Source organism: Malassezia pachydermatis (assembly GCF_001278385.1).
Source record: "Malassezia pachydermatis strain CBS 1879 chromosome Unknown scaffold3, whole genome shotgun sequence".
In the NCBI taxonomy this organism is placed as follows: Eukaryota; Fungi; Basidiomycota; class Malasseziomycetes; order Malasseziales; family Malasseziaceae; genus Malassezia; species Malassezia pachydermatis.
In genome coordinates this window covers 139862-167206 of record NW_017253140.1, presented here as the reverse complement: position 1 = coordinate 167206, position 27345 = coordinate 139862, and the positions used below count along the sequence as shown (strand labels likewise).

At 57.9% G+C, this 27345-nt stretch overlaps 15 protein-coding genes across 15 annotated transcripts; 7 read left to right on the top strand and 8 right to left on the bottom strand.

Moving 5' to 3' along the window:
- Window positions 1-257: 257 nt before the first annotated feature.
- Window positions 258-1559, top strand: Malapachy_0701 (mrna-nucleus export-related protein; the record flags this gene model as incomplete). Its single annotated transcript, XM_018135216.1, has 3 exons — window positions 258-614; window positions 643-738; window positions 774-1559. The coding sequence occupies 3 exons, from the start codon at window positions 258-260 to the stop codon at window positions 1557-1559; spliced, it is 1239 nt and encodes a 412-aa protein (XP_017992512.1).
- A 271-nt stretch (window positions 1560-1830) lies between these two features.
- Malapachy_0700 (cell division control protein) lies at window positions 1831-3816 on the top strand (the record flags this gene model as incomplete). Its single annotated transcript, XM_018135215.1, has 1 exon — window positions 1831-3816. The coding sequence occupies one exon, from the start codon at window positions 1831-1833 to the stop codon at window positions 3814-3816; it is 1986 nt and encodes a 661-aa protein (XP_017992511.1).
- Window positions 3817-3956: 140 nt separating this feature from the next.
- Window positions 3957-4357, bottom strand: Malapachy_0695 (hypothetical protein; the record flags this gene model as incomplete). Its single annotated transcript, XM_018135210.1, has 3 exons — window positions 3957-4063; window positions 4094-4200; window positions 4230-4357. 3 exons carry the CDS (start codon window positions 4355-4357, stop codon window positions 3957-3959), a joined length of 342 nt encoding a protein of 113 aa, XP_017992717.1.
- Window positions 4358-4497: 140 nt separating this feature from the next.
- On the top strand, window positions 4498-6653 carry Malapachy_0677 (caf4-ccr4 associated factor; the record flags this gene model as incomplete). The annotated part of the gene is made up of 5 exons (XM_018135192.1): window positions 4498-5326; window positions 5354-5668; window positions 5697-6227; window positions 6256-6365; window positions 6399-6653. 5 exons carry the CDS (start codon window positions 4498-4500, stop codon window positions 6651-6653), a joined length of 2040 nt encoding a protein of 679 aa, XP_017992169.1.
- A 16-nt stretch (window positions 6654-6669) lies between these two features.
- On the bottom strand, window positions 6670-7716 carry Malapachy_0692 (hypothetical protein; the record flags this gene model as incomplete). Its single annotated transcript, XM_018135207.1, has 1 exon — window positions 6670-7716. The coding sequence occupies one exon, from the start codon at window positions 7714-7716 to the stop codon at window positions 6670-6672; it is 1047 nt and encodes a 348-aa protein (XP_017992722.1).
- Window positions 7717-7987: 271 nt separating this feature from the next.
- On the top strand, window positions 7988-12088 carry Malapachy_0671 (dna topoisomerase ii; the record flags this gene model as incomplete). Its single annotated transcript, XM_018135186.1, has 1 exon — window positions 7988-12088. The coding sequence occupies one exon, from the start codon at window positions 7988-7990 to the stop codon at window positions 12086-12088; it is 4101 nt and encodes a 1366-aa protein (XP_017992175.1).
- Window positions 12089-12109: 21 nt separating this feature from the next.
- On the bottom strand, window positions 12110-13039 carry Malapachy_0662 (enoyl- hydratase; the record flags this gene model as incomplete). The annotated part of the gene is made up of 2 exons (XM_018135177.1): window positions 12110-12243; window positions 12280-13039. The coding sequence occupies 2 exons, from the start codon at window positions 13037-13039 to the stop codon at window positions 12110-12112; spliced, it is 894 nt and encodes a 297-aa protein (XP_017992224.1).
- Window positions 13040-13163: 124 nt separating this feature from the next.
- Window positions 13164-13670, bottom strand: Malapachy_0694 (hypothetical protein; the record flags this gene model as incomplete). Its single annotated transcript, XM_018135209.1, has 1 exon — window positions 13164-13670. The coding sequence occupies one exon, from the start codon at window positions 13668-13670 to the stop codon at window positions 13164-13166; it is 507 nt and encodes a 168-aa protein (XP_017992716.1).
- A 67-nt stretch (window positions 13671-13737) lies between these two features.
- Window positions 13738-15519, bottom strand: Malapachy_0686 (hypothetical protein; the record flags this gene model as incomplete). Its single annotated transcript, XM_018135201.1, has 1 exon — window positions 13738-15519. One exon carries the CDS (start codon window positions 15517-15519, stop codon window positions 13738-13740), a length of 1782 nt encoding a protein of 593 aa, XP_017992119.1.
- Window positions 15520-15620: 101 nt separating this feature from the next.
- Window positions 15621-18911, bottom strand: Malapachy_0682 (gpi13-protein involved in glycosylphosphatidylinositol biosynthesis; the record flags this gene model as incomplete). Its single annotated transcript, XM_018135197.1, has 1 exon — window positions 15621-18911. One exon carries the CDS (start codon window positions 18909-18911, stop codon window positions 15621-15623), a length of 3291 nt encoding a protein of 1096 aa, XP_017992115.1.
- Window positions 18912-19093: 182 nt separating this feature from the next.
- Window positions 19094-20422, top strand: Malapachy_0675 (csn12-cop9 signalosome subunit; the record flags this gene model as incomplete). The annotated part of the gene is made up of 3 exons (XM_018135190.1): window positions 19094-19395; window positions 19421-19915; window positions 19945-20422. The coding sequence occupies 3 exons, from the start codon at window positions 19094-19096 to the stop codon at window positions 20420-20422; spliced, it is 1275 nt and encodes a 424-aa protein (XP_017992171.1).
- A 46-nt stretch (window positions 20423-20468) lies between these two features.
- On the bottom strand, window positions 20469-21915 carry Malapachy_0668 (dna polymerase small subunit; the record flags this gene model as incomplete). Its single annotated transcript, XM_018135183.1, has 3 exons — window positions 20469-20695; window positions 20728-21598; window positions 21625-21915. The coding sequence occupies 3 exons, from the start codon at window positions 21913-21915 to the stop codon at window positions 20469-20471; spliced, it is 1389 nt and encodes a 462-aa protein (XP_017992226.1).
- Window positions 21916-22023: 108 nt separating this feature from the next.
- Malapachy_0667 (fmn-linked oxidoreductase) lies at window positions 22024-24362 on the bottom strand (the record flags this gene model as incomplete). Its single annotated transcript, XM_018135182.1, has 3 exons — window positions 22024-22073; window positions 22101-24280; window positions 24310-24362. 3 exons carry the CDS (start codon window positions 24360-24362, stop codon window positions 22024-22026), a joined length of 2283 nt encoding a protein of 760 aa, XP_017992219.1.
- A 110-nt stretch (window positions 24363-24472) lies between these two features.
- Window positions 24473-26608, top strand: Malapachy_0670 (methionyl-trna synthetase; the record flags this gene model as incomplete). The annotated part of the gene is made up of 1 exon (XM_018135185.1): window positions 24473-26608. The coding sequence occupies one exon, from the start codon at window positions 24473-24475 to the stop codon at window positions 26606-26608; it is 2136 nt and encodes a 711-aa protein (XP_017992174.1).
- A 142-nt stretch (window positions 26609-26750) lies between these two features.
- Window positions 26751-27344, top strand: Malapachy_0705 (ipp-2 domain-containing protein; the record flags this gene model as incomplete). The annotated part of the gene is made up of 3 exons (XM_018135220.1): window positions 26751-26851; window positions 26878-27008; window positions 27034-27344. 3 exons carry the CDS (start codon window positions 26751-26753, stop codon window positions 27342-27344), a joined length of 543 nt encoding a protein of 180 aa, XP_017992516.1.
- Window position 27345: the final 1 nt, after the last annotated feature.

Sequence of the window (27345 nt, the reverse complement as noted above, 5' to 3'; positions counted from 1 at the left end):
GGCTAGACTTGCTGTAGATAGCTTGCATTCCCTTTCATACGAGTAAGACATATGCACCGTATCGATGTATAGGTGCAGTGCACGCCCTATGGCATAATAGTGTAGAACCTACGCTTTGCATACGCAACCGATCAGGCTCGCAGGATGACGAGCGCTGAGCAGAGAAAGGCCTGAAGACGTGTTCGGGGCCAATTTTTTGCACCTCCACTTTCGAAAAAGCCACCGTCGCGTTGGTGGTGGTCGTACGCCCTCTCGCTATGGGGAAGAAAAAGAGCAAAGGCAGCAAATCAGCGCAAGGCGTAGATGCTAGCTTCGTGCTTGATACGCAAAGTGCAGATATACCTACCGATTTGTCCATGGCCGCGAGCACGCCGCCGGTAGACGAGACAACGGCGGATGAAACTGGCCTAGATTTGCCAGGTCACGTTGCGTTTGTCACTGACGCTGACGCAGAGCCTGCGCCAGTGCAAGACCGTGACGGTGATTACGATCAACTGGATGCACAAGGTACAAGGTATTATGAAGCGGAAGCCAATGATGAGCGGAAACGCAAAGGAATTTGTCCTGTATGTGGCGAAGCAGGGCATGAAAAGAAAAAGTGTCCTTATAAACAGGTACGTATGGCTTCTGTCCTGACGTTAGTGTCTTGCGTGTGGTGCCATTGATGAGCATGCGATGCGGGATTGCCCTCTCGGTACAAGTTGTTTCCGATGCGGTGCCGTAGGTCATCGCAGCAAGGTGCGTGATAGGAGACGATCGACTTACCCATGCAGGACTGCCCAATGCCTCGCGTAGGTCCCAGTCGTGCCCGGTATTGTGAGCGATGTGGGCAGCCTGGCCATCCTGAGACGACTTGTCATACGCTCTGGCGCATATATACCTATCGCACTCAGTCGGACTATGACCAAGCGCGTGCCAAGCTATGGCGCCATGAACAGCGAAGAGAAGCGCGCAAAAATGCGCTGGAACAGCGCCGGAAGAAACGGAAGAGTGGATGGGCTGTGGCTCTGGTTGAGTCGAGCGAGGAGGTAGGGCCTAGTGACAGCAGTGACAGCGATGCGTCGGACGACAGCGATAGTGAAGCCACGCCGCCTCGTGATTGGGATTCGGCGGTGCGGTACTGCTACAACTGTGCAGCGAAATCGCACCACTGGGGTGATGACTGCTTCTTGCGGCGTACAAACCCCACGCGACCTACCGGGGACCCATCGCCGTTTAGCGAAATCGGTGCGAACACAGGACCCTTTGCGCCGCGTAGCAAGACGTTGTCTGTTCGTGGCGCAGCTTCGCAGACAGTCCCACGCTCGAAACGGCGGAGTAGTGACGTGGCACCAAGCCGTCCTTCTCTGCTGGAGGATATGCAGGGTGGGGACGAGCAGGACTGGTTTGTACGACGAGAAAAACTACGGCATAACGAGACGTTTCTATCGGATGCTGACTCACCACGCGGTCGCCATCGATCACGACCATCGCTGAAACGATCGGCTTCCTCGCGCGACGCCTCGCGCTCACGCCAAGACCGTGCCTTTCGGCCGCAGTATCGCGGTGGGTATAGTTGACAACATAGCCCCCCCCCTGACTTGTGTGGAGGAAGTGGCCTGTGGGGGCCCTGGCCGCTAGGTGCGAGCCCATATTGGCCTTGAAGCCAGGCGCGCGTCGGTGCGCATAGCCACGTGGCGACAGGCCAGTCCAGGAATGCCCCTATGCGCGAGCGCTGGCAATTGCAGGCACGCGAAAAATGATACAAGCGCGTAAATAGGAGTGCATTCATCGTGCTGTTCAGCTTGCCTTAGACCACGTTGAGTTACCCTCTTACCTGCTTGTGCCACCATGGCCATGCAACTACGGTCCCATACCCATATACCTCTCCCAGAACATAACAAGGACACGCTTAAGCTGTGCAAGTCTGCTCGTTCGAAGACCCATGTCGTGGAGGCAGCTGGTAGCGAGGAAGCCACGACATCGTCGGCGGCGATGCCTAGGTCACAGGTGGCGTGCAAGGATCGTGAGCCGCACGACCCTACCCCGAATCCACCAGGCTCTTGCGCGTCGGCGCCTGCCGCGACGCAGCCTGACGAGAATAAGGAAAATATTGCGCCAATCCGCCAGGTCAGCGAATCTGTACTGGTCCAAGAGGCAGAGACGCAGCGAAGTTGGGAATCGATTGCTATGCGAACACGGCACCGTCAGCGAGCGAGTGAGGCTACCAGGGCTGTACGTTCCAATGCAACGTCTGTACCACTGCTTCCACGTCCTCCTACTACCCCCAAAAAACGCTCCTTACCTACGCCGCCGCCGTCCCTACACCACCAGTCTGATACCCCTGGCACGAAACGTGCGAAAGTAGAATGGGACGAGTCGCTAATCTCCCCACCTATGACGCCCACCAAACCCAAAAGCGTGTATGCGCAAGCGCGAGCTGCGCTGCGTGAAAATGGCGCGATCGTCGGTCGTCAGCAAGAACGCGCTCAACTTCACTCGTTTTTACAAGCATGCTGGGCCGGGCAGCATGACTCCCATTGTCTCTATATTTCCGGTATGCCTGGCACAGGCAAAACTATGCTGGTTCGCGACGTGGTACGAGAACTCGTCGATGCAAGTCATGTTTATATCAACTGCGTCGGTCTCTCTCACCCGCAGCACATTGAGGCGCAGTGGGCGCACGCCCTGGGTGTTGAAAGTCTTACGGATGAGACCACATGGCCTCAGACAAGCGTACCGCCCAAGCCACTGGTCATCGTGATCGATGAGATGGATCTGCTGCTGCACTCGCAGGCCCACCAAGCGCTACTGCATCGCTTGTTCTGCCTGCCGAAGCAGCTGCAAAACTATGCGCCTGTCGCACTGATTGGGATTGCCAACTCGTTGGACTTGACAGAACGATTTGTCCCTCTGCTGCGCAGCAAAGGTATCCCTCCGTCCATGCTGCATTTCGCACCGCTACAGGCCGACCAAGTGTGTGAGTTGCTCACATCGCGACTTCATATGACGCCTGAGCTTGTATCGAAACCAGCTCTCCAGCTCTTGTCCCGCAAGCTCACGGCCACCTCGGGCGATATCCGGCGTGCACTGGATGCGTGTCGTCAAGCGCTAGAGCTGGCGGAAAGCGATCAGCTTACCAAGGGAGGGCAGCCTTGTGTGACACCCACGCACATTCTTCGTGTGTTGGCGCACATGACAGGCAACGCACAAATGGCGCGAATTCGGTCGCTGGGCGTCCATGCCAAGCTGCTGCTCCTTGCATGGGTCATTCTCCAGCAGCAGGCTGCATCAGGTCTTTCCAAGGAAGCAACGCGCGGAGATGGCGGCGTGTTGCTGTCCGACTTGGAAATGGCCTACGCAGGCATGCTGCAACAGGACGCTGCTTTTGTGTCGCCACTTGGCAATTCGGAGTTGCTGGATGTACTGGAACGTTTGGAAGTACAAGGCCTCATTCGTATGCATGCCGAAATGGGCGGTGGAAGCATGTCGTCTTCCTACACCAAAACAAGCTCTCGCACCAGTGCGGCTGCACCTCCCGCCAAGCGGCTGTCGCCCAGTGCCAAGCGTGCAGCAGCCAAGCAGATGCTCTCGACCAACCGGCGCATTGCGCCTACCGTTGACCGTGCTTGCATTGTACGTGCTCTGACAAGTGGAGCGGAGAGCGGCTCAGAAAGCAGCCACACGCAGACGGTGGTGGATGCGATGAGTCGTCTACTGCGACATGCAGACAATGACATTGCGCGTAGAACGGTGTGGCGCAACGAAGAAGCGGACCGAGCACGCACGCGACGTGAAGAGCTGGGCGGGGGGCGTACCGCTACGTCGGATCTGTAATACACCGCTGCCTACCGTACTTACTCATACCCTGGTCTAAATGGCCGGCGTCGTTTCCAGCCGATAGTCATTCTTTATTACATACTATCAAACGATCCATAAAGTGTCAGATGCGTGGTACAGAGCCAAGAGAACAGGTATTATGACGAGGCAGGCTTCTCTGTGAATTGGGCCATCGTCATCAGCTCACGTACGATATCCGACGCGTTTTTTTCACCAAACACAATGGTGCGGGCAGGCATATTCGCTAGGTGGGTTAGGTCGCGTGTATACATACAAAATTGAACTTGCATGCTGGGTGGCTCATCGTTCGGATGTTCCACATCCACTTGCAGGGCAGGATTCGCGTACACCAAGCGAGGGAGTTCGCGGCGCATCAATGTCCTGGTGTCAGAATGTCGCACTATACATACCAATCGCGTCGGTCGCTAAACTTTTTGGGGACACGAAACTGCAGTGACTTTACCCCAGGCAGACGGCGCGATGCAGCGCCCGTCTGGAGGAATTCGAGCACAGTCGCTAGCTCGCGAGCAGACGGCATAAGGCTGGAGGGAATCGCAAGAAGAGGAGCGACCACGCGGTTGACAGAGGTGTCACGTGACGTGACTGATCCTGAGGCCAGCGGTGACGCCCCCGCGTTATGCACGCACGAGACTCTCAAACCTTCGCGTTGGGCTGGCCATGACTGCAGTGCCGCCGCCGTCGTCGTCGTCGACATCGTCGCCGACCAAGCCGGCGACATCTGCGCCTTCCTATTTGCGGAAGACCGCGTCTTCCATAGGAATGGATACGCGGGCTGCTCAAGCGGATACCAATCGGCTGCTCTCAGAAATGGCGCCGCATCTAATGACACCAGCGATGGTCAATGCCCTCGCTCGTGTAAGTCTTCAGGCAGGTCAACTTTCAACCGCACGAGACCCATTTCCACTACAGCGCGCAACGTTGCTCCTTGCTCCTCGCTTCTCTATGGACAACCCTGCGCGTTCGTTGGCGCGAATTAGCAGCTCCATTCTTCAATTCTCAGGCCTTGGTAAGAATAGTCGAAGTGAGAATGGCAAAGAACGCACACCGATGACGTCTATGGATATCGGTGTCCTAGAGGAAAGCCAGCGTATTTTGGAGCATGCGAATGAAGACCTGGATATGTCGTTGGATACAGATCTGTTGGATGGGGAAACCATGGAAGACGATGTACCTGTATCTCTGTTGCGTGGCTATGAGGCTACGGTACCACAGGCCTCTATAAATAAGGTGCGACGGCGCAAGCTTCGTGCGACTGCCAAAGTGAAACGGCGTGACAAGGATCAGCACCTTCTCTCGCTCGAGGAACTCGAGGTCCAGGACCAAGAAGTGCAAGAGGAAATGCGGCACCTAGAAATCCGACGTGCTCTGTACAACTCCGAAATCGTGAATGTTGACGCGAAAATTGCAGCCCTGGAAGCTACCAAGGCGCAACTGCAGCAGAAACTATTGAGTGTACGTGAAGAGGAGCTGGAGTTGGAAGATGAGTGTACGTGGCGACGCGACTGACATCCAGTGCAAGGACTAAGCGAATTGCTCGAGCTACAACGGCGTCGACGTGCCATGCCAGGCGGGCGTGGCTTGGATGCGTCGACCGTGCTGCCGACAGGCTCAAGTCGGCGATGGAAAGGACCTGTGTTTTTGCCGAATGAACATGACGAGCTACCGTCCGAAGTGGCTTTCATGACACTGGACTTGCAGACAGGACCTGTTACTGCGCTGGACTTTTCGGAACCCTATGGCACCTTGGTGTCAGCGGCCGTCGACGACGCGGTGCGTGTCTGGGACTTGTCTACCGGAGAAGATGTGGGACGGCTTCGTGGGCATACAGGTATGTTGTCATCGTGAACTAACACCAGACATGGTCAAATGCTTGCAGGTGGAAGATGAGCTCTGTGTTACGGGCTCGATGGACAGTACGCTTCGCGTGTGGGACCTGCGGCATGTAGATGCGTTTGAAAGTGCATGTCAAGCACGTATGGATGGCGAGAGTGTTGTCGCGGAAGACCCATGCGTGCGTACATTGGAAGGACATAGCCGTGGCATTACGGCGCTCTTTTACGACGAGCAAACGCTAGTGACAGGCGCTGCTGATAAGACATTGCGGCAGTGGGATCTGGAAACGGGTCAATGTGTGACCACTATGGATATTTTGTGGGCAATGACGAACCCCAGCACGAGTGTGGATTTCCGTGCACCAAATGAAGGCACAGCGCCCCTTTTGGACCCACTGCACGTTACTGCGCAGTTCTCTGGCCCCTTCTCCTACCCACAGCCGCCCTATGAGGATGGCAGCTGGGAAATGTATACCGACTTTGTGGGCGGCGTCCAGTTCTGGGGGTATGCCTTGGCCAGTGGCTCGGGAGATGGAGGCGTGCGATTGTGGGATTGTACGTATGGAAACAGACTTACACGCAGTACGCACGGGACAGGCGCATCGCACCTTGCTAGGCCACACAGCCCCGATCACATGTGTGCAATTTGACGAGACGTACCTTATCTCGGGCTCGTTGGACAAAACGATTCGTGTACGTCATCGAGAGCAGGGACTGACAGCCTAGTTGTGGGATTTGCGGACAGGCCACGTGTGCGAGACGCTGTCCTTTGAGCACCCTGTGACAGCTCTGCAGTTTGATTCACGCAAGATTGTGTCGGCAGTCGGCGCGTGCGCAGCGGACGTGTACAACCGCACCAGCGAAAAGCACGCAAAGCTCCTGACCAACGGACACACGGCACCCGTCGAACGTCTGCGGTACATGGACCGCTACGCTGTAACAGGTGGACGTGATAGCCGCATCAAAGTATGGAGTCTGTAACTACGTTGATCACTATTTACGCTGTTGGCGCCCATACATGACAAAATAGGACACCTAAACCAATGGCAAAGAGCAGAATGCATAGATCGTCCACGAGCGAGCTGAGAAGAGAAAGCAAGGAGGCGCCCAGCGGGAGGATAGATCGGAGCGGCGCTGGCGCATACATAGACGCGATCGTGCTGAGACGCCCAGGTAGGGCAGCAGGACGGCGCTGAAGCATGGCCAGACGAATGCCCTGAAGACCAATCTCCATCGAGGCGAAGACCCAGAAGACAGGCCAGGCAGGCCACTCTCCATCCACAACCGCATCGCCAATGTACGGACGCATGGAGTCCATGGGCGTACGCAGAGCACCCCAGGGGAAGACACTGGGGTCGTCAGCACTGAGCCATTCGCTCATCGGAGTATATTTGCGCGCCAACGAGGCCCATTGGCGGAAGAAGGTATCGCGCGCAAACCCATGGCTTGCATCAGTGGGCAAAGTACGGCCCGTAATACCAGGGTGAGTCGCATGCGAGAAGATCGACGAAAATACAATGTAGAATGCGAAGAGGAAGACAAGCGTCGCTTGCCATAGGCGAACTCGGCGCATCGTCCGTTCCATGCGCGCCGACTCGGCCAGCGACATGCCCGGCACTTGCGGAGGCATACCAGCCTGACTCTTTGTCGCACTCATGAGCTGCTGTAGCATTGCCATCGGGTCGTTGGGCATGCCGCCGCCCTCGGATCCTTGTTGGAGTGAGGCTAGCATCTGTGCAATGGGGTCTGCAGGATCGCCCTCAGCGAGAGCCGGCGAAGGTGCCACAGACGCAGGAGCCTTGGTGCCTATAATCTCGCTGGGAAGACGTACTGGTTGTGGCTCAGAAACAGCAACATCGCTGCTGGTGTGGGTGGTTTCGACAGTCGGCATTGTCTTGACGGGCGTCGATTCCAAGCCCTCGTAATCCTTACCACGCCCCGTATGGGTAATACGCGAAAGGCGGTCACCTCCTCGCTCTAGAATTTTTCGCTTGCGCGCCTCGCGCTTAGCAGCAGCAGCGGCAGCCGCTGCATCGTCACTCATGGCCGTAAGATTTGGGGAGGAGCGCTCGCTCGATGCAGCCACGCCGCCGGCGAGCGCGTGCGTGCGTGCGTGCGAACGGACAGCCCCTCTCGGGATCACGTGATGACAGCGAGGAGCGGCGACGCATCCCACGCGACATGTCGCGTCAAGTGTTTATTGTATGCGCGTGGTGCTCCAGCGCTGGGCCGTGCTGCACGCAGCTGCACGACCTCTCCTTTCCTCTTCGTTTTTCTTTCGAGTTTGTACAACGTGTCCCTCGACGTTTCGAAGCATGGCAGAAACGTCAGGTGCACGCTCGGCGCCTAAGACGGCGTCGGAGACGTACCAGAAGCTGAGCCAGCTTGAGCATGTGCTCAAGCGACCTGATACGTATATTGGCAGTGTGGAGAAGCGAACAGAGACGATGTGGGTGTACGACGCGGTGAAGGAACGTATGGCGTACCGTGATACGACCTATGTGCCTGGCTTCTACAAGGTTTTTGATGAGATCTTGGTGAATGCGGCTGACAACAAAGTGCGCGATCCTACCATGGATTGCCTCAAAGTCACGATCGATAAGGAAGCTGGCTCCATTTCTGTATGGAACAATGGCCAGGGTATTCCTATTGAGGTGCACGAGAAAGAGCAAGTGTACATTCCTGAGCTGATTTTCGGTAACCTGCTCACATCGTCCAACTATGACGATGATGAAGACAAGATCACGGGTGGTCGTAATGGTTTCGGTGCTAAGCTGACCAACATTTACTCGACGGAGTTTATTGTTGAGACGGCCGATAAGCAGCGTGAGCTGAAGTACAAGCAAGTGTTCAGTGAGCACATGCACAAAAAAGACAAGCCAAAAATCACGAAGAACTCACGCAAAGAAGAGTATACGTGCATCACGTTCAAGCCGGACTTGGCGTTGTTCCATATGGACTCGATTGATGCCGACACTGAAGCGCTATTGATGAAGCGTGTTTATGATATGGCTGGTACGGTGCGTGGCATCAAAGTGTACCTGAATGGCGAGCGTCTAAAGATCCGCAACTTTAAGCAGTACGTCGAGATGTATGTGCAAGCGATCCAGGAGATCAGTGGTGTGCCCAAAGGTGAAAGTGAGGAGGGCACTGAGGGCCAACCAGCTATGCCTCGCCCTACGATTGTGTACGACTCGCAAGAGGATCGTGGGCGTGTGTGGGAAGTCGGATTTGCCGTGTCGGACGGCACAGCACGCCAAGTGAGTTTTGTCAACAACATTGCTACGACGAAGGGTGGTAAGCATGTGGACCATGTCGAGGCGCAAATCGTGAACCGCATTCTGGAGCACGTCTCGAAAGGCAAAAAGAGCGCGTCGGTGAAGTCGAATCAGGTGCGTCAGCAGCTATGGATCTTTGTCAACTGTCAGATTGTCAACCCGACATTTGATAGCCAGACCAAGGAAACAATGACGCTGAAACCTTCTTCCTTCGGCTCAAAATGGACGATGCCGGACGACTTTGCGCGCAAAGTGCTCAGGTCGGGCGTGATTGACAATGTGCAGTCGATTGCGCAGTTCCATCAGGACCGCCAGCTGCAGCAGACGGATGGACGCAAACGCACGCGTGTATCTGTGATGAAGCTGGAAGATGCGAACTGGGCCGGCACGAAACGCAGTGGCGAATGCACGTTGATTCTTACAGAGGGTGACTCGGCTAAGGCGCTTGCTGTCTCTGGCTTGAGTGAGGTCGGTCGTGATGCCTACGGTGTGTTCCCACTGCGTGGTAAGCTGTTGAATGTGCGAGAAGCCTCGCATGATCAGATTATGAAGAACACGGAGATCAAGAACATCAAAGAGATTCTCGGTCTGCAGCATGGCAAAGTGTATTCGTCTGTGGATGGTTTGCGATATGGCAGTTTGATGATTATGACGGACCAGGATTTCGATGGCTCGCACATCAAGGGACTTATTATCAATTTCCTGGACCACTTTTACCCTTCGCTCCTGCAGATTCCCAACTTCTTGGTGGAGTTTATCACGCCGATTATCAAGGCGACGAAGGGCCGCGAGGTGAAAGCATTTTTTACCATCCCTGAGTACGAACAGTGGAAGGAGAGCAGCGATGGTGGGCGTGGCTGGACGATCAAGTACTACAAGGGTTTGGGTACGTCCACGGCCGAGGACATGAAGAAGTATTTCCGTGATATGGACACGCACCTTTTGGCGTTTGAGACGACGCGGGCTGGTGATCGCGACTTGGTCGACTTGGCCTTTAACAAGAAGAAGGCGGACGACCGAAAGGAGTGGCTGCGGCAGTTCGTACCTGGCACGTACTTGGACCACCGGATCCGCCAGATCCCCATTTCTGACTTTATCAACAAGGAGTTGATTCTGTTCTCGATGGCGGACAACATTCGCTCGATTCCCAGTATGGTGGATGGTCTCAAGCCGGGTCAGCGCAAAGTGCTGTATGGATGTTTCAAGCGCAATTTGAAGACGGAAATCAAGGTGCAGCAGCTGCAAGGTTACGTCTCGGAACACACGGCGTACCACCATGGCGACCAGAGTCTGGTCATGACGATTGTCGGGTTGGCGCAGGACTATTGTGGTAGCAACAACGTGAACCTTCTCTCGCCGAATGGTCAGTTTGGTACGCGTAGTATGGGCGGTAAGGATGCCGCCAGTGCGCGTTACATTTTCACGGCGGTGCCACGTATTACACGCAAGCTTTTCCATCCGAAAGATGATGCGTTGCTGAACTACTTGGACGACGATGGCCAGAGTATTGAGCCGGAATGGTACGTGCCTGTCGTCCCGCAAGTGCTTTTGAATGGAGCGGAGGGTATTGGTACGGGCTGGAGTACGTTTGTCCCGAACTACAACCCGCGCGATGTCGTGGCGAACCTGCGTCGACGCATGGTCGGGGAAGAGTATGTGCCGATGCAGCCGTGGTACCGTGGATTTACCGGTACGATTGAGCAGACCTCGCCGGACCGATTCCGCGTGATGGGCCGTGCGACGCAGGTGGACGAGCGTACGTGGGAAATCACGGAGCTGCCTGTGCGTGTGTGGACGTCTACGTACAAGGAATGGCTGGAGGAACGTGTCGTGGGCAGCGACAAGGCGCCATCGACGATACGTGAGTACAAAGAGTACCATACCGATACGACGGTGCACTTCGTGGTCGAGCTCAATGCGCATGGCCAAGAAGAGCTGGAGCGGGTCGGCCCTGATGCGTTCTTCAAGCTGTCGTCGGTGTTTAGCACGGGCAATATGGTCCTTTTCAACCCGGAAGGCAAGATTAAGAAGTACGCGACGCCGCAGGAGATTCTGGACGACTTTTACTTCTTGCGTCTGGGCTACTACCAGCGCCGGAAGGAGCACCTGGTGGATCAGCTGAAGCAAGTGTACGATCGCCTATCGAATCAGGCGCGTTTCGTGAGTATGATCATTGCCGACGAGCTGCGTGTGTCGAACAAGAAGAAGGCGGCCGTGGTCGACGAGCTTCGTGCGCTGCAGTTCCAGGCGTTCCCCAAGACGGTGGCCAAGACGAAGAGTGTCACGGACCAGGTGGAAGAGTCGCCGCCGGATGCGGAAGAGCAAGCGGAGGCCGATGTGGGTGGCACGACCGACTTTGACTACCTGCTGAGCATGTCGATTTACTCGTTGACCAAGGAGCGTGTGGATCGCCTGCTGAAAGAGCGCGATGAGACGGAGGCGCAGTTAAAAGTGCTGCTGGGCCGCTCGCCGCAGAACTTGTGGGACGAGGACTTGACGGCGTTCCTTGAGGAATGGGAAGCGATCCTCGCTGAAGACGAGCGCAAGGCGCAGCTGACGACGAAGAGCGTCGCTGTGCAGCCGAAGAAACGTCGTGCGCCTGTGAAGCATAAGACCAAGGAGGAAAGCGCGTCGCCTGTGAAGAAAGCGCCTGGGCCGAAGAAGGAGTCGACGCCGATGCCGACGCCGATGCCGCTACCGCCCACCAAGCATGAACGGCCAGACGACGGCGACGATGAGCTGAGTCTGCCGCCGCCCAAAGTCGCACGGGCTACGGCGCCCAGCGAAGCACCGGAGACGGCGAAGCCCGCTCCCAAGGCGCGTGCGAAGGCACCTGCGAAGCCACGCGCGAAAGCTACGACGGCTCGGAGCCGCGGCAAGGCCAAGGCCGAGCTGGACGAGGACGACGAGCTGCTTCTGGTGGACAGTGCCGCGGCGGTAGAAAGCGAGCCGCTCCCACCACGCCGCACGACCAGCAGTCGCGCAGCAGCACGTAAGCGGCCGACGTACACCGTGGACTCGGACGACGACGAGGACATGCCGCCGGCAAAGGACGATCCCAACGATACCAGCGTCGCGTTTGACGATGTGGAGGCGCTCGATGACGACGACGAGGACGACGACGAGTACTATCGGTAATCTATAAGCGAGGACATGGCCTTACTCGTTCTTGAACGACGGTTTGCGCTTCTCCGTGAACGCGGTCATACCCTCCTTCTGGTCGTGCGTCGAGAAGAGCGACTGGAACAGACGACGCTCCAGACGCAGACCTTCGTTGAGCGGGAGATCGAACGCTGTCGTTAGCTAGCTACTCATAGCCATATACGTACCGGCATTGACGCCCTCCTTCGCGGCCTGGATAGCAATCTGGCTCTTCTTGGCGATCTTGCCAGCGACCTTCACAGCCTCGTCCACGACGCTGCCCTCGCGCACCACACGCGCAATCAGGCCGGCCTTCTCCGCCTCGTCGGCGGTCAGGTTGCTGCCTGTCAGCACGATCTCCATCGTGCGGCTCTTGCCGATGGCATGCGTAAGGCGCTGCGTACCACCGGCACCCGGGATCACACCGAGGTTGATCTCCGGCTGGCCAAACACCGCTGTGGGCGACGCAAGGATAATGTCGGTCATCATCGCCAACTCACAGCCGCCGCCCAGCGCGTAGCCATTCACTGCGGCAATGATCGGCTTGCGGACCTGCGTCAGCTTCGACCAGTGGCCCAAAAAGTTGGTCTTGTACGCCTGGGCGTACGTCATGTCACGCATCTCCTTGATATCCGCACCCGCCGCAAACGCCTTCTCACTGCCAGTGATGACAATCGCACCGATGCTCGGGTCCTCATCGGCCTTCGCAGCAGCATCGTTCAGCTCGTGGAACAGCTCCGAGTTCAGCGCGTTCAACGCCTTGGGACGGTTCAGCGTCACCAGGCGCACACCCGCCGCCGGATCGCTCACCTGAATGCACGAGTACGACGACGCCGCATCGGCCACGGGCGAGAGACGCGGCAGCGATGTCGAAAGCATCGCACGGCCCTGCATCGGGACAGCAGCACGGGGAGCAACAGCACGAAGACCAGCACGAAGTGCAAGCATAGTGTGGTAGTGGTGGATGGAAACGGAACAGGTCCCACCGCCGCCGCTCAACGTCCCTGCACGACGTCTGAGCACCGGGGGCCGGTCACGTTCGCGTGCGGGGTCTCGGCCGAAAGAGGAGACACTATGAAGTCGTACCTATACCGTGCAGACGCAGCGCATTGATGGCTGCGAGATTCTCCATCGCATGACGTTCCTCGGTCGCGCGGTCGTTCTCGAGGCGGCGCTCCAGTGCAGCAAGGATTTCCTCGCCAGATAAGCCGGCGGCTTTGATGAGAAAGGTGAAGCCGAAGCGCGCACGGTACGTGGAGGACAATGCCCGAATCTGCTGCATCGTCGATGCATCTGACGTCGCGGCTGTAGACTGCTCTTTCTCTGATAGACTCCCGGACGCCACACGGGCGCCAATGTCAGGATGGGCATTCACCGAGGCGAAGATCTCGCCATGAGGGAGGGCATACAGCGCCTTCGTAGCGTAGGCACAGAGCGCCTCTATCGAGATATACGGCCGGCCGCTCGCGACTTGGACGGCAAGAGGTGCGCTTGCAAACACATCTTGCAGGATAGGGACCAGCTGGTCGTCTGGCAACGCGTGAAACCACGCCAAGTCTAGCGACGGTGGTGGGCTCATGGAAATGATAAGCTATGGAAGTATGTGGAGGATCTTCCACCCCGTCGGCCAATGCTTGCCTGCGAGCCTAGCCAGCCACAGCGCCACGCGCAGGCGCATGGCCGCCTTGCTGCGCGCCGGCACGAGAGCCCACGACACGACGCTTGCGTTTCTTGAGCGCCTCGCGATGCATACGACGGTACGTCTGTGTCATTTCGCCACGACGATCGAGCCATCGCTGCTCGATCTCTTGGTCCGTATCGACTTTCCAGAACGGCGCAGAACCACGTTGGAAAAGAGTAGGTAGAAGAGTCGAGGAGGACATGGACCATGGTGTTGTCATAGGCGGAAGCGACGTGGTAGACATAGGCACAGAGATAGGAGCCACAGGCGTAGAGACGGGCGCCTCACCACCGGTCACGACATCGTCCATTTGCATATCGAGATCCAAGTCCTCTTCGTCCAAGTGCCCAAAGAGAGTAAAAGTGCCTTCTTCTTCGGTCGGCTGGAACATGTCCTTCAAGCTGTCCATCTGCACGGTCTCCTGAACAGGTGCAGACGCCGGCACAGCAGGCACCTCAGGGGCAGCGGCCGAGGCCATAGGGGAGGGAGATTCAGGCGAGACGGCCTGGGTCGATGCCAAGGCACGGATGGCCTCGTCATCGTCTTCGTCCTCTTCCTCATGATGCATTGTGTCAGGGCTAGTCGTAGGCGCCGCTGGCGCAGACGAAGTGTCCTGCACATCAGCACCAAAGAGCCCTTGCAGCAAATGCATCGCGCGTGCATGCTCCGCGTGGCCCGAAGGGGCTGGCGTCGTGTGCTCTGTTTCTTCATACCCATCGGAAAAGTCAGAGTCGTCAAGGACAGCCGTCTTGCGTGCCTGTGTCGAGGTAGGAAGGTGGTCCTGGGGCATAGATTCGTCCTCGTCCCACCAATGCCCTGCCGTAGATGCGGCATGGCCTGTAGCAGGTTGCGTCTCATCAAAGAGGGTATCTGGTACATCGTCCTGCTGCTCAAATAGGGTATCTGGGAGCTCGTCCACATTCTCGGGCGCAGAAGGACATGGCTCGATCTCCACAGGCCAAGCATCTTTGTCCTCGTCTTGCACTTCGGTAGGGACAGCGCGTGCACGCGGCCCTACCTCCGTTGCGACACAGGCGCCCGAAGTGTCGTACGCTAGCCATTGTGCTGCCTCGTCGTCCCAGACCCATCGCCAGTGATCCACGGCATCGGGCAACGCATCCAGCATGGAGCCTGTGAGGTGTTCACGTGTGTACCGCGTGGGATCAATGGTCACACGCGGCGCACGTCGAACTGTATGGGATCGCGACGGCGGCCGCTCGCTGTCCATAGGCCGAGGAATAGGGTGTGTCAGGCGCATATGCATAGGGCGGACGAGGTGACCTGTTGGCGTGCGCTTCCAGCCCCATTCGCCATCGGCTACCCGTTCTGGTGTGATGGGAGACATGTCATACGCCTCCATGCCGATCCATGGACGCTTGCGAAGCCATTTTTTCCGATGCAGGAGCGCCCGCGCTTGTGGATCGTCTTTGGCTGTCTTGGCCCGCTCCATAGCCAGTCGTTCATGCCATACCGGCTTGGCCTCACCAACCCGGAGCTTGGCACCTTTCCAAATCGCACCACTCAGTGTATTCATACACCGCGCGATCTGGGCAGGCGTCGCACGTAGCGTGGCGAATGCATAGGTTCGTCGCACACCCACTTGGGTACAAAAATCGTCATCACAGCCATCCAATGCCAGCACTTCGCCGTACGACGATAATCGATCTTGTAGGGCCTCTTTCGAGAACGTAGGTGTTAGGCCTGAGATGTGCAAACGCTTCACAATCGGCGTAGCAGCTTCACTCATCGTCACACAACGCGACGTGACGAGAAGAGGCGACGAGGAATTTTTAGGATCGTTGTGGAGGGCCAAATGGACCCCTTTTTTGCTCCATCTCTATAAATGCGCTATGTAAATGTCGTGCCAAAGACCTTGTGGACGTGGCGCGCAAGGATCCATACGCAACCGATCGCTAGCAAGGCACTGAGATCGGCACAGAAAAGACCTAACGCCGCTGTCATGAAACGTGGTACCCAGATCTTGAAGAGCATCAGATGCCGACGGAAAAAGAGGGCCCAGACTGCCGTGGAAAGGCTGAGCGTGCTCATGTACGCCAGTGCTCCTAGCAGGCCATGAAGGACCTCTTTAATCAAGCGCATCGGAATTGGATGCGGCGCATCTGCCGTGACACGATGCGGTGCCATGTTCCACAGCGTCAATAGCGCGACACCCAGCACGGGCAAGAACGCCAATGGCCCAAAGGCATTGAGCGTGACAAACAGCGGCGACCACGGATACGTCACCGAGCGCATACCGACAAAGGCTACACGCCACTGGATAGCACTGAGCGTGGCCTGATGCCCTGTCGCGAAGAAGGCGACAAAGCCCAGCAACATAATGCAAGCGACTTCCAGCAGGGTAGGCGCTTGCCGTGTCGGTTTCGCAGCGGACTCGTTCGATGGGGCCTCCGCTTGTGGTTGTGCCTCGGTCTGGGAAGATGCTTCTTTCACCTTCGCATTCAGCAGCACTTGCGCATCACGTTCATGATCGCCCAGCTCGGCGAGGAGCACGAGACTCACAAGACAGGCTGTTAGAGCCAATTGGCCCATAGGTTGCGATACCAGGAACAGCCACGCGTAAACGATCGTCAAAGCGCCGAGGAACGCACTGCCGAACGTATTGCCGAAGCCCAAAATCATGACACGCGGCTGTCCACCGTTGGCACTTGGCTCGCGCAGCACCGATAAACTTAGGGGCGAAAGGACCCAGTAGACCATACCACCACCAAGCACCAAAAACACGAGCCGTGCGACCCAAACCTTGAGGGTAAAGAATGAGTCCCGCGTCGCATCGTCCCACTGTTCCCAGCCTTGGACCCAGTCTGCCAGCCAGTAGCCGGCCGCTCCCAGCATCGCAGGTCGGATGAACCATTGCAACAACGTGGCGCTACTTCCCAAGTGCGCCTGGCTCGGCATAAGCAAGCGACGCAACGCGTCGGCTGTACCAAAGGCGACGAGGTAGGCCATGCCAATTGCGTACTTGCTGTTGGTCGCTGGGCCTGAGAGGGCGTAGGCTGGGTTGTCCGCAAACATGGTCGACGTTGATCGTGCGTAGAACGACGGCTGGCAATAGGGCGCTTGCTCTTCACGACATACGCGGCTCATGCCGGCTACACGCAGCAGGATGAGGGCGCCCAGGGCTAGCAGCGGCATGCGTTGCTGCCAGCGCGGTAGAGGCGCGCCCAAGCCCTGAATAGCACGTACAAGGAGGATCGCAGCGACCAAGGCCAATGTAATGCGGTCTTCCCACATGGTAAAGCTGTTGCTTGCAAAGAGCATGGCATGCACACCCAGGACGAGGCATGCTACAATCGTCGAGACACGCGGCGTTGTGCATGGCACTTGCACCGCCGAGCGTGTGAAGCAAGTAGCCACGATCGTCGCAAGCGCCGTGCACGCGGCCACGCCCTCGAGCCATGATACGCCTACGACATAACGTGCCACGAGGCCGAGCGGCACACCGACAGCACTGCCACGGACGCATCCGCGCGTCGCGCGTCGCGCCAATGCCACGGTGGCCTCGACAGTACTCGCGCGCCACCACTGCCACGTAACGATCCAAGCGGTGAACAACACAGCGAGACCTAGGGCAATGCGGGCGTACTCAAATGTCGCCCACACGCTCTGCGCACGGTCCAGCGCCAGGCGGATGAATAGCAGGTACGCCCCGGCCGCGGCCTGCGCCGTGTCGGCGGAAGGGTGCGTGGCAAAGGCCGCCTCGGCCTGCAAAGCCGTCGCCCATGCGTTGGCCCATTCATGCGCGAACGGCTGCAGATCTGTGGCATGCTGCACATATTCGTCCAAGTACGTCTTGACTTGGCGTGCATTGATGCGCAGTGCACGCAAGAGGCGCGAGTCGGATGCGCCGAGAGGCGACGCCTGTGACGTGAATATTTCGGGGATAATCGCGCCGAGATTGTTGAAGGGGATAGGGACACCCATGAGCAGCGACATGGTCGGCACGAGATCGATTTGTGGCAGCGAGCGATGTCCATGCTCGAAAGGCGCGAGAGGCAACGTGGAGAAAGGCTGGAACGACGGCGTCGGCGTACCGATGCTTAGCAACGTCTGCACATCTGGATCAAGTGTCAGGTCGTTCATCTTGGCAGGCCGCGACCATCGTGAGGCCGTAGCTTCAAACGGCTTGTTCGCATGCATCCACAATGCACTGCCAATCTCCAACTCCGAGTCGCCGCCATGATCACCTGTAGCGTCCATACCATGGTCTCCTAGTAGCACAAAGAGCGTATCGTCTTGTAATGTATTCAGGACCATTTGGACCATGTCATCCATTTGCGAGAGTTTAGGCGGCATGCGAGCATGCGAAGGCCCGAAACGGTGTCCGACATGATCAACGCCCAGAGAATGCGCGATCAGCAACGTCCAGTCATCACGTTGCAAGCGTTCCTGGAAGTGGGCCTGCACACCCGCGTCGACCGTATCGAGGTCTTCGACGTTGAACGACGAGTAGGGCACGACTTCGTCAAAGAGATCGGCAAAGACCATTTGCCAGGTATCGTCGCCCACAAACGACAGGTTCTTCGCAGCAGGGTGCCCACGGACTTGAGCAATCCACGTATCTTCCTGCACGCGACCAGCTCCGCCAAAGTTTGCGCCAGCCTCTATAAAGGTAGGCAGCGAGCCGGTCGTGAGCCCTTTAAGACGCTGCAAGGTCGTAGTCGGCGGATGAGCGACAAAGTGCGCGAGGAACGAACTTCGTGGCTGATGCTGCGTCACCTGGAAGGGCGTCTGTAGGATGTTGTGCATGTAGGCGTCCGGCGCAGGCGACGTGCCTGGCGTGGCCTGCGCAAGGAAGTCGTAGCGGAGCGCATCGACAATCCATACCACGGCACGACGGAATCGCGGAGGCAGTGTGCACTCTTGCGCGTCTGTGAGTGCCGCATCCCAGGCCCGCAACGCCTCCGCCTGGCCTTCCACGGCACCACGTGGCGGCGTAGGGATCGACCACGTCGCGCTGGGCGGCGTCGTACAAGACGACGTGCGTGTGAGCTCGACACGCTGCAGTAAGAAGCCACTCGTGAATAATACCAGGCCCACGAGGTGCCATACGAGCAACGTGCCTATGAGGGCGAGTGCCGCCAGAAACGGCGCACGGATCGTACGTGCGTCGCGCGTCATGCCTCCTGCCAAGCTCCGAGCTCTACGCGCTGGAGTCAGTTCGCGGCCTCCCTGACTGCACGCAGGGCTGCAGCAGCGCGACTGGTGCTGTCGGCCGAAGGTGACTATACGTGCGTGCGAGTGTGCTGCGACGCAGTGGAGGAACGCCTCGCATCGCGCACGACGAACGTCTGGGCCGCACGATGAGCGTAGCAGATTGGGCGCAGGCGATTGCCCTGGGCGTGGAACGACAGGATGGTGATGTCCTTGCGCGTCTCTTCTCTCTGCATACGAAATCTACGCGGCGTGCGCTGGCTACGATCGCCGATCCGTCAGAACGCGTCGTGAAAGCCGTGCTGACTCGTGTCGCCCTCCCATCACCGTGGTCTGACATGACGGTGTCGTATGTGCGATGTGGCGCCTTGTTGTTTGGACATGCATCGAAGCGGCAGGCACCTTCAGAGGCCTGGCACCAAGCGTTTGAGGCGCTGCAAGCCGCCGCTAGGTACGTACAGGGTATCTGACCCCAGTGTGTTTCTCCGTCATTTCCTCGTGCTAGCGCCGGGCCGATGGGCCCTCCCGCTTCTTCGTGCCCTCATGCTGGACGTGCGGTGGGTCGCCAAGCGAGCAGACGAGGCAGCGAATGCGGCGGCCCCGCCAGGCACACGCCGAGCCCAGGCGCATTTGGAGGCGTGTGCACGTACGCTGAACCGTGGCTTTTCTGCGTGTGTGGCCGACCGGCACCCAGTTCTGCATGAAAGCAAAAAGTGGGGCACTTATGCGATGGTCAATTTGGTGTTTGGCACGTACTTTGCGCTCAAATCCATCTCGCTGTGTAAGAATATTGTACGTGCGCTGGACGCCGGCGATTTGCCGCCGCTGTCTGCGTATGCTGCTGTGGACGTTGTCCCATTTCTGTACTACCAAGGCCGCTTGGCGTTTATGGACGAAGAGTATACCAAGGCTGACGAGGCCCTTACGTTGGCGCTGATGCAGACGCCGCACACAGCACCAACATTGCGCGAGTATGTATGGGCATGACTAACAACTTTAGACGCATTTTGCTGTACCTCATCCCTGTCCGATTATTGCATGGCCAACGACCGAACGCTCAGCTTCTTGCGCCATTCCCGCGCTTAGAGGCGCTCTATGCGCATGTACTTGAAGCATGCCGACGTGGCGACGTACGTACGCTCGACCAAACTCTGTCCGATGCAGCGTACGAGCGTCCCTTTGTCCGTCTTGGCGTGTTCCTCGCGCTGGAGCGTGTACGTGCTGTATGCATTACGCGCCTCCTTCGGCGCGTATGGCGCCACGAGGGCGGCGGGACACGTTTGCGTCTCGCACCGATGGCACAGGCCTTGCAATGGATCGGCGCGGCGGACGATGCGCTCGGCGCCGAATGGCTGATTGCGACGCAAATTGCGCAAGGGCGTATCAAGGGCTACGTAGCGCATGAGCGCCAGATGCTCGTGCTGAGTGCGAACGATCCATTCCCATGCGCCTCACTTACCATGCTACGTACGCTGTAACTACGGCGTAGGGAACGAAACGACGCGGGGCTCGAGCGTTTCCGCATCAAGCACCACGACTTGCCGCGTCGTCGCAAACGTCGGAATGCACAGGACACGTATGGTATGTGGAGGTTGTCCGTCGGCGGAAGGCACTGCGATGTGAGTGAGGCGCACGCCACTTTGGCGTACCTTGGATAGTCTCTGTGGCGAACGCCGGCTGGTGGCCGACAATGTACACGTCAGGCGCGGCGCGCAGGACAAACGGATCCGTAGCTTTGAATGGGTAGCACCCTAGCATAGAGTTAGTACATATGTATACGTACACAATGTGTCCGGCGCTGTGGGCGCCACGTGAGACCACTGCAACGAGGTCGTGGCCATGCGAAGAGGGGCATCGTGCTCTGCCTGGGCCTCCGGTGCCAAGTACTTGAGAGCATCGTCGATGGTCTGGCCTGACGTTGCGAGGAAGCGGCGTTGATGCAGGCCAAACCAGGCAGGGTTGGTCACACAGTGCAGCGATGGCCACTGCGAAGCACGAGGAAGGAGCGGCGCGAGCCATGGCTGCTGTGGCAGAGTCGCGCCGCTAGGGTCGTCGACGCCGGGTAGAACTACGACCGCGTCCAACACAGCACACACTTGCTCGAGCCATGGATCCAGCGCGGCTACGGGGTTCGGCGCCGTGCCTGGTGTCGATGTGGTCGTGGCGGCGGCATTGTGCGGCCCCGCGCCTGGACGATGCGGTGCGACTTGCGCCCATGCCTCATGAGGCACTAGGTTGCCTGCCAAGACAAGGCTGGAGATACGCGATGTGCGTTCACGGTCAGAGGCGTCGCTTAGTTCGCCCGTCAGCCATTCCAACAACAGTTCCAACGAAGCGTCGTGCGATGGGTCCTGCGCGTTGCCAGCGTACAGTCCACTAGCCAGGACAATGTCGCCTTTCAGCACATCACCGAGCGGTGCGAGTGGCGGTGGGACGCCAGGGAAGAACACCTGCGACACTTCAAAGTCGCCGTCTGGCGTTTCTGTGCCGATGACGCCCGCAACGACACCGGTCAAGCACTGACGTGCCCATGATGACGTAGGCTCCATGCATGCGCCTACTAGACGCACACGTCCACTTTGGTCCTCTAAGAAGCGCTGGTCCTGCGCCAGGTCGACATAACTTGAGCGTGGTGGAGGCGGCGGCAACGAGAGCTGTGGTCAGTTTCGACAGCACGTACATCGCGCGCAATGTCTTGAAGCACGTCTGGCTTGAGCGGCATATGACAGTAAAATGTGCCGATAATCAGGCATGTACGTTTCGGCGGGATATCGAGAATACGTTTCACATACGTCACGTCGCGGTCCTGGAGGTACGATTCAGCTTGGTGGTATACACGCCGACGCAGGGCGGCGAGACGGTAGTCGTACATCTGTGCAAACTGACGCGCGTACGAGCGCTCGGACGCAGGGATCCGGAGCGGATCAGACAAGGTTGAGAGCGCCTCATAGGCAGCGGCGGCGCGTGGCATGCCGTGCACGTAGGTCAGCGAGCGCGTCGCGTTTGTTCGCGTCGTCCTCTCACATTCTATCACGTGATGTTGGACCGTGCGCTATGGTGTGGCCTTCGTCCTACCTATCTACCCTTGCGACTCGGACGCGTCGTCGAACGAGTTGGATTTGTGTTTCGCTGCGTGTGAGAAGAAAGTATACGTACGTGTAAACCGCCAATTGTCTGGGGCAGGGCCGAGGAACATATCGGCGATACGTGTCCAGTCCTGAGCGCTCGGACTGCTGAGCAACGTTTCCAACGGATCGCGGCCTTCGAACGGCGGAGGACGGTCGTTCATACGTACAGGCACATGCTCCAACACACCAAGCGGGACGTACCTATGCGTAAATGAAAGCATCTCACAAAGGAAGCGGCGCGTCGTATTGATGCCCTGGGTATCTGCGCCCCAGTGCGTCAGGCCATACGACGCAAACTGCCGCACCATGTCCAGACGCTCACGACTGCTGATATCCCAATCACGTCGCTCCTTGATCTCGGTAAAGATCCATGGCTTGATAAGTGCGCCACGAGCAATCATAGTCCCGTCGACATGCGCTTCTGTCATATGTGCTTCGTAATCGCGCCAGCCGTACACATCGCCATTGCCGTAGATCGGAATGGGGGCCATTTCCGGCTCGTCAGCATGCCGAGACTCCTCGTTCCACGTCCGCACAGACTCACGCAGTGTGTCTGCACAAGTACGAATGTAGTCCCAGTTGGCATCGTTTTTGTACCGCTGCTTCCGCGAGCGGCCATGCAGCGTAATGCCGCCCACACCCCATTCCGTCTGCGCACGCGCAAAGATTTTGTGCGTAGTAAGCTTGGCTGTGGTGCCTGTACGCAATTTAATCGTAAGAGGGATCTCGCCTAGCGCTTCTGACATGCCACGCACAATCCGACCGAGTTTACTCACATGATCCAGCAGGGCCGAGCCTGCGCCTTTGTTATAGACCAGATCGATCGGGCAGCCACAGTTCACGTCGACAAAGTCAAGACCCGCGCCGACTTCGCGCGCCAATACTTCAGCGGCAGGCACAAGAAAGTCTGGTTTCGCGCCGCAGATCTGCGTGCCAAAAATCCGCTCGCCTTCCCATCGACGAACCAAGCTCCATTCCGAGGCGTGGCCTTGTGTAAAAGCTTCAGCCATGCCCATCTCACCACAGTGAATATCGGAGCCAAACGACGCACATAGGCGACGGAAAGGGAGGTTGCCTGTCGTCGTCAAAGGTGCCAAGTACAAATCGCCATGCCAGCGCAGCCGGCGCTTTTCTGAGGGACGCACACGCGCGGTATCAGCTGCGGCATCGCTGCCATCTCGCGCATTCCGCAGGGCATCTTCGTACGCTTCCAGGGTGTCCGGAGACGCGTCACGCGGCAGGGCCGCACTGAGTTCAGCTTCGGTCTTCGCCAGCGCATAATTCACACGCAAAGGCCCTTTGCCCAACGAGGTGGAGGCGGCCTCACTCGGCGGCATGGCTTGCAGCGCCTGCGATTCCTGCTGGAGTGTCGAGACAATCACAGGTGCCTTTTCGTAGACGTACTTCTTCGTACGCAGACTCCGCGCTACGCCAGGCGGAAGCCAGTTCACTTCGTCGTTGTCGGCATGTTGTCGATGCGCAAACAAGGAGGGGCGATGGAGGTACGCTGCATACCGTGCATCGTCGACGACCAACTCCAGTCCTGTCTGAAGCATACCTTGTGCCTCGTCGCCCACCACAGCTTTCGAGGGTGACACACGGCGTACGTGCGCACCAAGAAATCGGCATTTCCAACCGATAGGGCATGCCCCACGTTCTCGGAAGTACGGGCACTGCGTATCGTCACGTAGACTGTGCTGAATGGGATCTGATGCTGCCTCGGTAGGCCCAGGTGTCTCTGAGGCGACGGCTTGGGCATAGAGAGCATCCAGGTATGCACTGCGCTCGCTCTCGTTCATCTGCTGAACGCGATCCTTGTCGGCGGGTGGCGCGATGAACGGGATATCGCGAGGCTTATGCGTGAGATAGGCACATAGATCGTGGCTAAATTTGCATGTATCTGCAAACTCACACACGCGTCCCTTGGCCAGGTTGGCACACAGCGCGATATCGTCGTCCATGCGCGCAAACTGCCGACCTTTGTTCTGGCCACGCGCACGTTTCCTTTTCGGCTCAGCCTCGGCTGACAGTGTGCCTGTGGATGTATCTTGCTTCGGCATCTCTGTGGTGGCGCCGTCCGCGATCTGGTACGACGCGGTCTCGACTTGGCCTTGAGCGACTGACGTGTCACAAGACTCGGCGGAGGCTGTCGCTGCGTTCTCCCCCTGCAGGGAGCCACTGCGTGCGGGCCATGACGGCACGAGGAATCTATGTAAGTGACGTGCGTGTATACGTACTCTGCCTTGATCGGCGCAGTGCCTGGCTTGTATGCACTATGGGTCGTGCTCATGCTATCGCCCCGCACGGCCTGCGAGCGAGCGAGAGCGCGCCATTTTTTTTTCGAACCTCCACGTGACTCGACGAAGAGCAAGGGGGCAAGCAACGCTTCTTCCTCACACGATGGCGACGCCCTTCCCCAGTGTGCCGGCCCCGTTGGAGGGCCATGAACGGCATGTGAATGAGAGCGCCGATGTTCTCATGAAGACCACGGTGCAAAACCACCCGGAGAAGGTACTGCCTATGGAGAATGAGAAGAATGTACTGGTCACATCGGCGCTGCCCTATGTGAACAATGTGCCGCATCTTGGTAACATTATTGGCTCGACCTTGTCGGCAGATGTCTTTGCGCGGTACTCGCGCTCGCAGAACCGCAACACCCTGTACATTTGCGGTACGGACGAGTACGGCACGGCGACTGAGACCAAGGCATTAGAAGACAACGTCACACCGCAAGCGCTCTGTGACAAGTACCATGCACTGCACGCGGAAGTGTACGAGTGGTTCCAGATTGGGTTTGATCACTTTGGACGCACTACGACACCGAGACAGACAGAGATTGCGCAGGACATTTTCCTCAAGCTGCACAAGAATGGCTACTTTGAGGAGCATTCCATGCGCCAACTTTACTGCACACACTGCCAGCGTTTCCTCGCAGATCGCTACGTGAACGGTATATGCCCCAAGTGTGGCTACGATGATGCACGTGGTGACCAGTGCGATAAGTGCGGTCAGCTTCTTGACGCGATTGACCTCATTGAGCCAAAGTGCAAGCTGTGCAACAACACGCCGGAAGAGCGTGAATCGAAGCACATGTTCCTCCGCATTGATGCGCTGCAGCCCAAGACGGAGGCATGGGCTGAGAAGGCGTCGAAGGAGGGCAAGTGGTCGTCGAACGGTTTGCTGATCACAGAGTCGTGGTTCAAGGAAGGTCTGCGTCCCTTCTCGGTGAGTCGCGACTTGAAGTGGGGTGTGCCTGTGCCGCTGCCGGGCTACGAAGACAAGGTGCTGTATGTGTGGTTCGACGCGCCGATCGGCTACCCGAGTATTACGGCGAACTACACAGAGGCATGGGAGCGTTGGTGGAAGAACCCGGAGAATGTACAGCTGTACCAATTTATGGGCAAAGACAACGTGCGTTTCCACACGGTGATTTTCCCCTCGTGCCTGATCGGTACGGGCGAGAACTGGACGATGCTGCATCATATTAACACCACTGAGTACTTGCAGTACGAGGGCGGCAAGTTCTCCAAGTCGCGTAACATTGGTGTGTTTGGCGACAAGGCCAAAGACATCGGCGTGTCGCCCAGTGTGTGGCGCTACTACCTCTTGTCCACACGCCCTGAAACATCAGACAGTCAGTTCGTATGGCACGACTTTGTGACGCGCAACAACTCGGAGCTGCTGAAGAACCTCGGCAACTTTGTGAACCGCATTATGACGTTTATGAAGAAGTATGACCAGCGCCTGCCGGCGATGCCGCAAGGCCTGCGTCCTGGCACAGAAGGCCCGCTGTCGACGACCGGCGACGGTACGCCGTTCAGCGAACTGGTTGCTAAGTTTGTGGCGGATGTGAATGCGATCCTGGCCAAGTACGTGAACTTCATGGAGGTAGGCAAGCTCCGTGCGGGTCTGAATACCATGATGGAGCTGTCGGCTCGTGGCAACCTGCTTCTCTCCGATGCCGGTTTGGACAATGCGCTGTTTACAAACTACCGCGAGCAGTGTGATACGGTCATTTTGCTCGGTACCAACCTGATCTGGGTGCTTACAGCATTGGTGTACCCCTTCATGCCATTGACAAGTGATCAGATGCTCGTGCAGCTGAATGCACCGCCTCGTGCGCTCCCGAAGGACAATGCATTTGCCTTGGACCTGTTGCCTGGCCACATGGTCGGCAAGGCAGCGCACCTGTTCAAGAACATTGACGAGAAGCAAGCGCAGGCATGGAAGGCGCAGTTCGGTGGTGATAGTTCCAAGGATCCGGAACCGACTGTGAGCAAGAAGGCGGCAGCCAAGGCACGCAAGGCGGCCGAGAAGGCCAAGGCGGCGGCGATGCCCAACACGCCCGAAGTCAAGGCAGCGGAAGCCCTTGTGAAAGAGCAAGGTGATGTCGTGCGTACGCTCAAGAGCAACAAGGAGACGCCACAGGTGGACTTGGACGCGGCTGTGGCCGAGTTGCTGAAGCGTAAGGAGGAGTTGCAAAAACAGGTAGATGCGGCGCTCGCCGCACAGGCCCAGGCGGCCTTGCACACATAGACGTTGTAGTCACTACACTATGAGAAGGACGTCGTGAGCGATGCGCGGGGTAGAATGTGGAGGAGCCCAACAGGGCCGTGGAGGGGCGTGGTGGAGGAGGAAGGCCGCCCCCCCCCCCCTCCAGCTCTGTTCCGTCCCCACAATGACGACGACGCGCCACGAGCCTGTGCCGTCTGCAAGCGCCCCTACGCCGCGCGGCATTTTGAAGCAGTCCAAACCGAAGGATGGTATGAATGTGTCACAGTACGTCACCTTTACGGCTTACGCAGCTTGCACTGGGATGAAGAGAACCTGCAGGAGAACCAGCAGGATTTGGATAATACGCCAGCACGCATGATCGTGGATGAGCCCAAGACGCCGTTTGTGCACAATACCCAAGCGCCCCCGCTGGAGCTAGAAGGTGCGTACTGAGAGACTGACCATAGACTTCCAACTCGATGCTAGCGCGCCTAGTATTCAGGAGACAACCAAGACGAATACGATCGCCAATGCACGTGGCTCGCAAGTGCCATGCGAGGTCACCCCTGCAAGCGAACGTGTCACCGTGCCAAAGCCGCCGCTGGCGCCCATTGATCTCTCGAAGCTCGATGAGGCGGAGCGAGCTGAGGTCGAGGCCGAAGAGGCGCGGCATGCTGAGTTTGATAGGAAACGGCACAAACTTTACGACAACGAAGGCGGCGCACTGAAGATGGCGATGAAGATGCCCATCGAGGACGAGGAGGAAGAAGAATCATGAC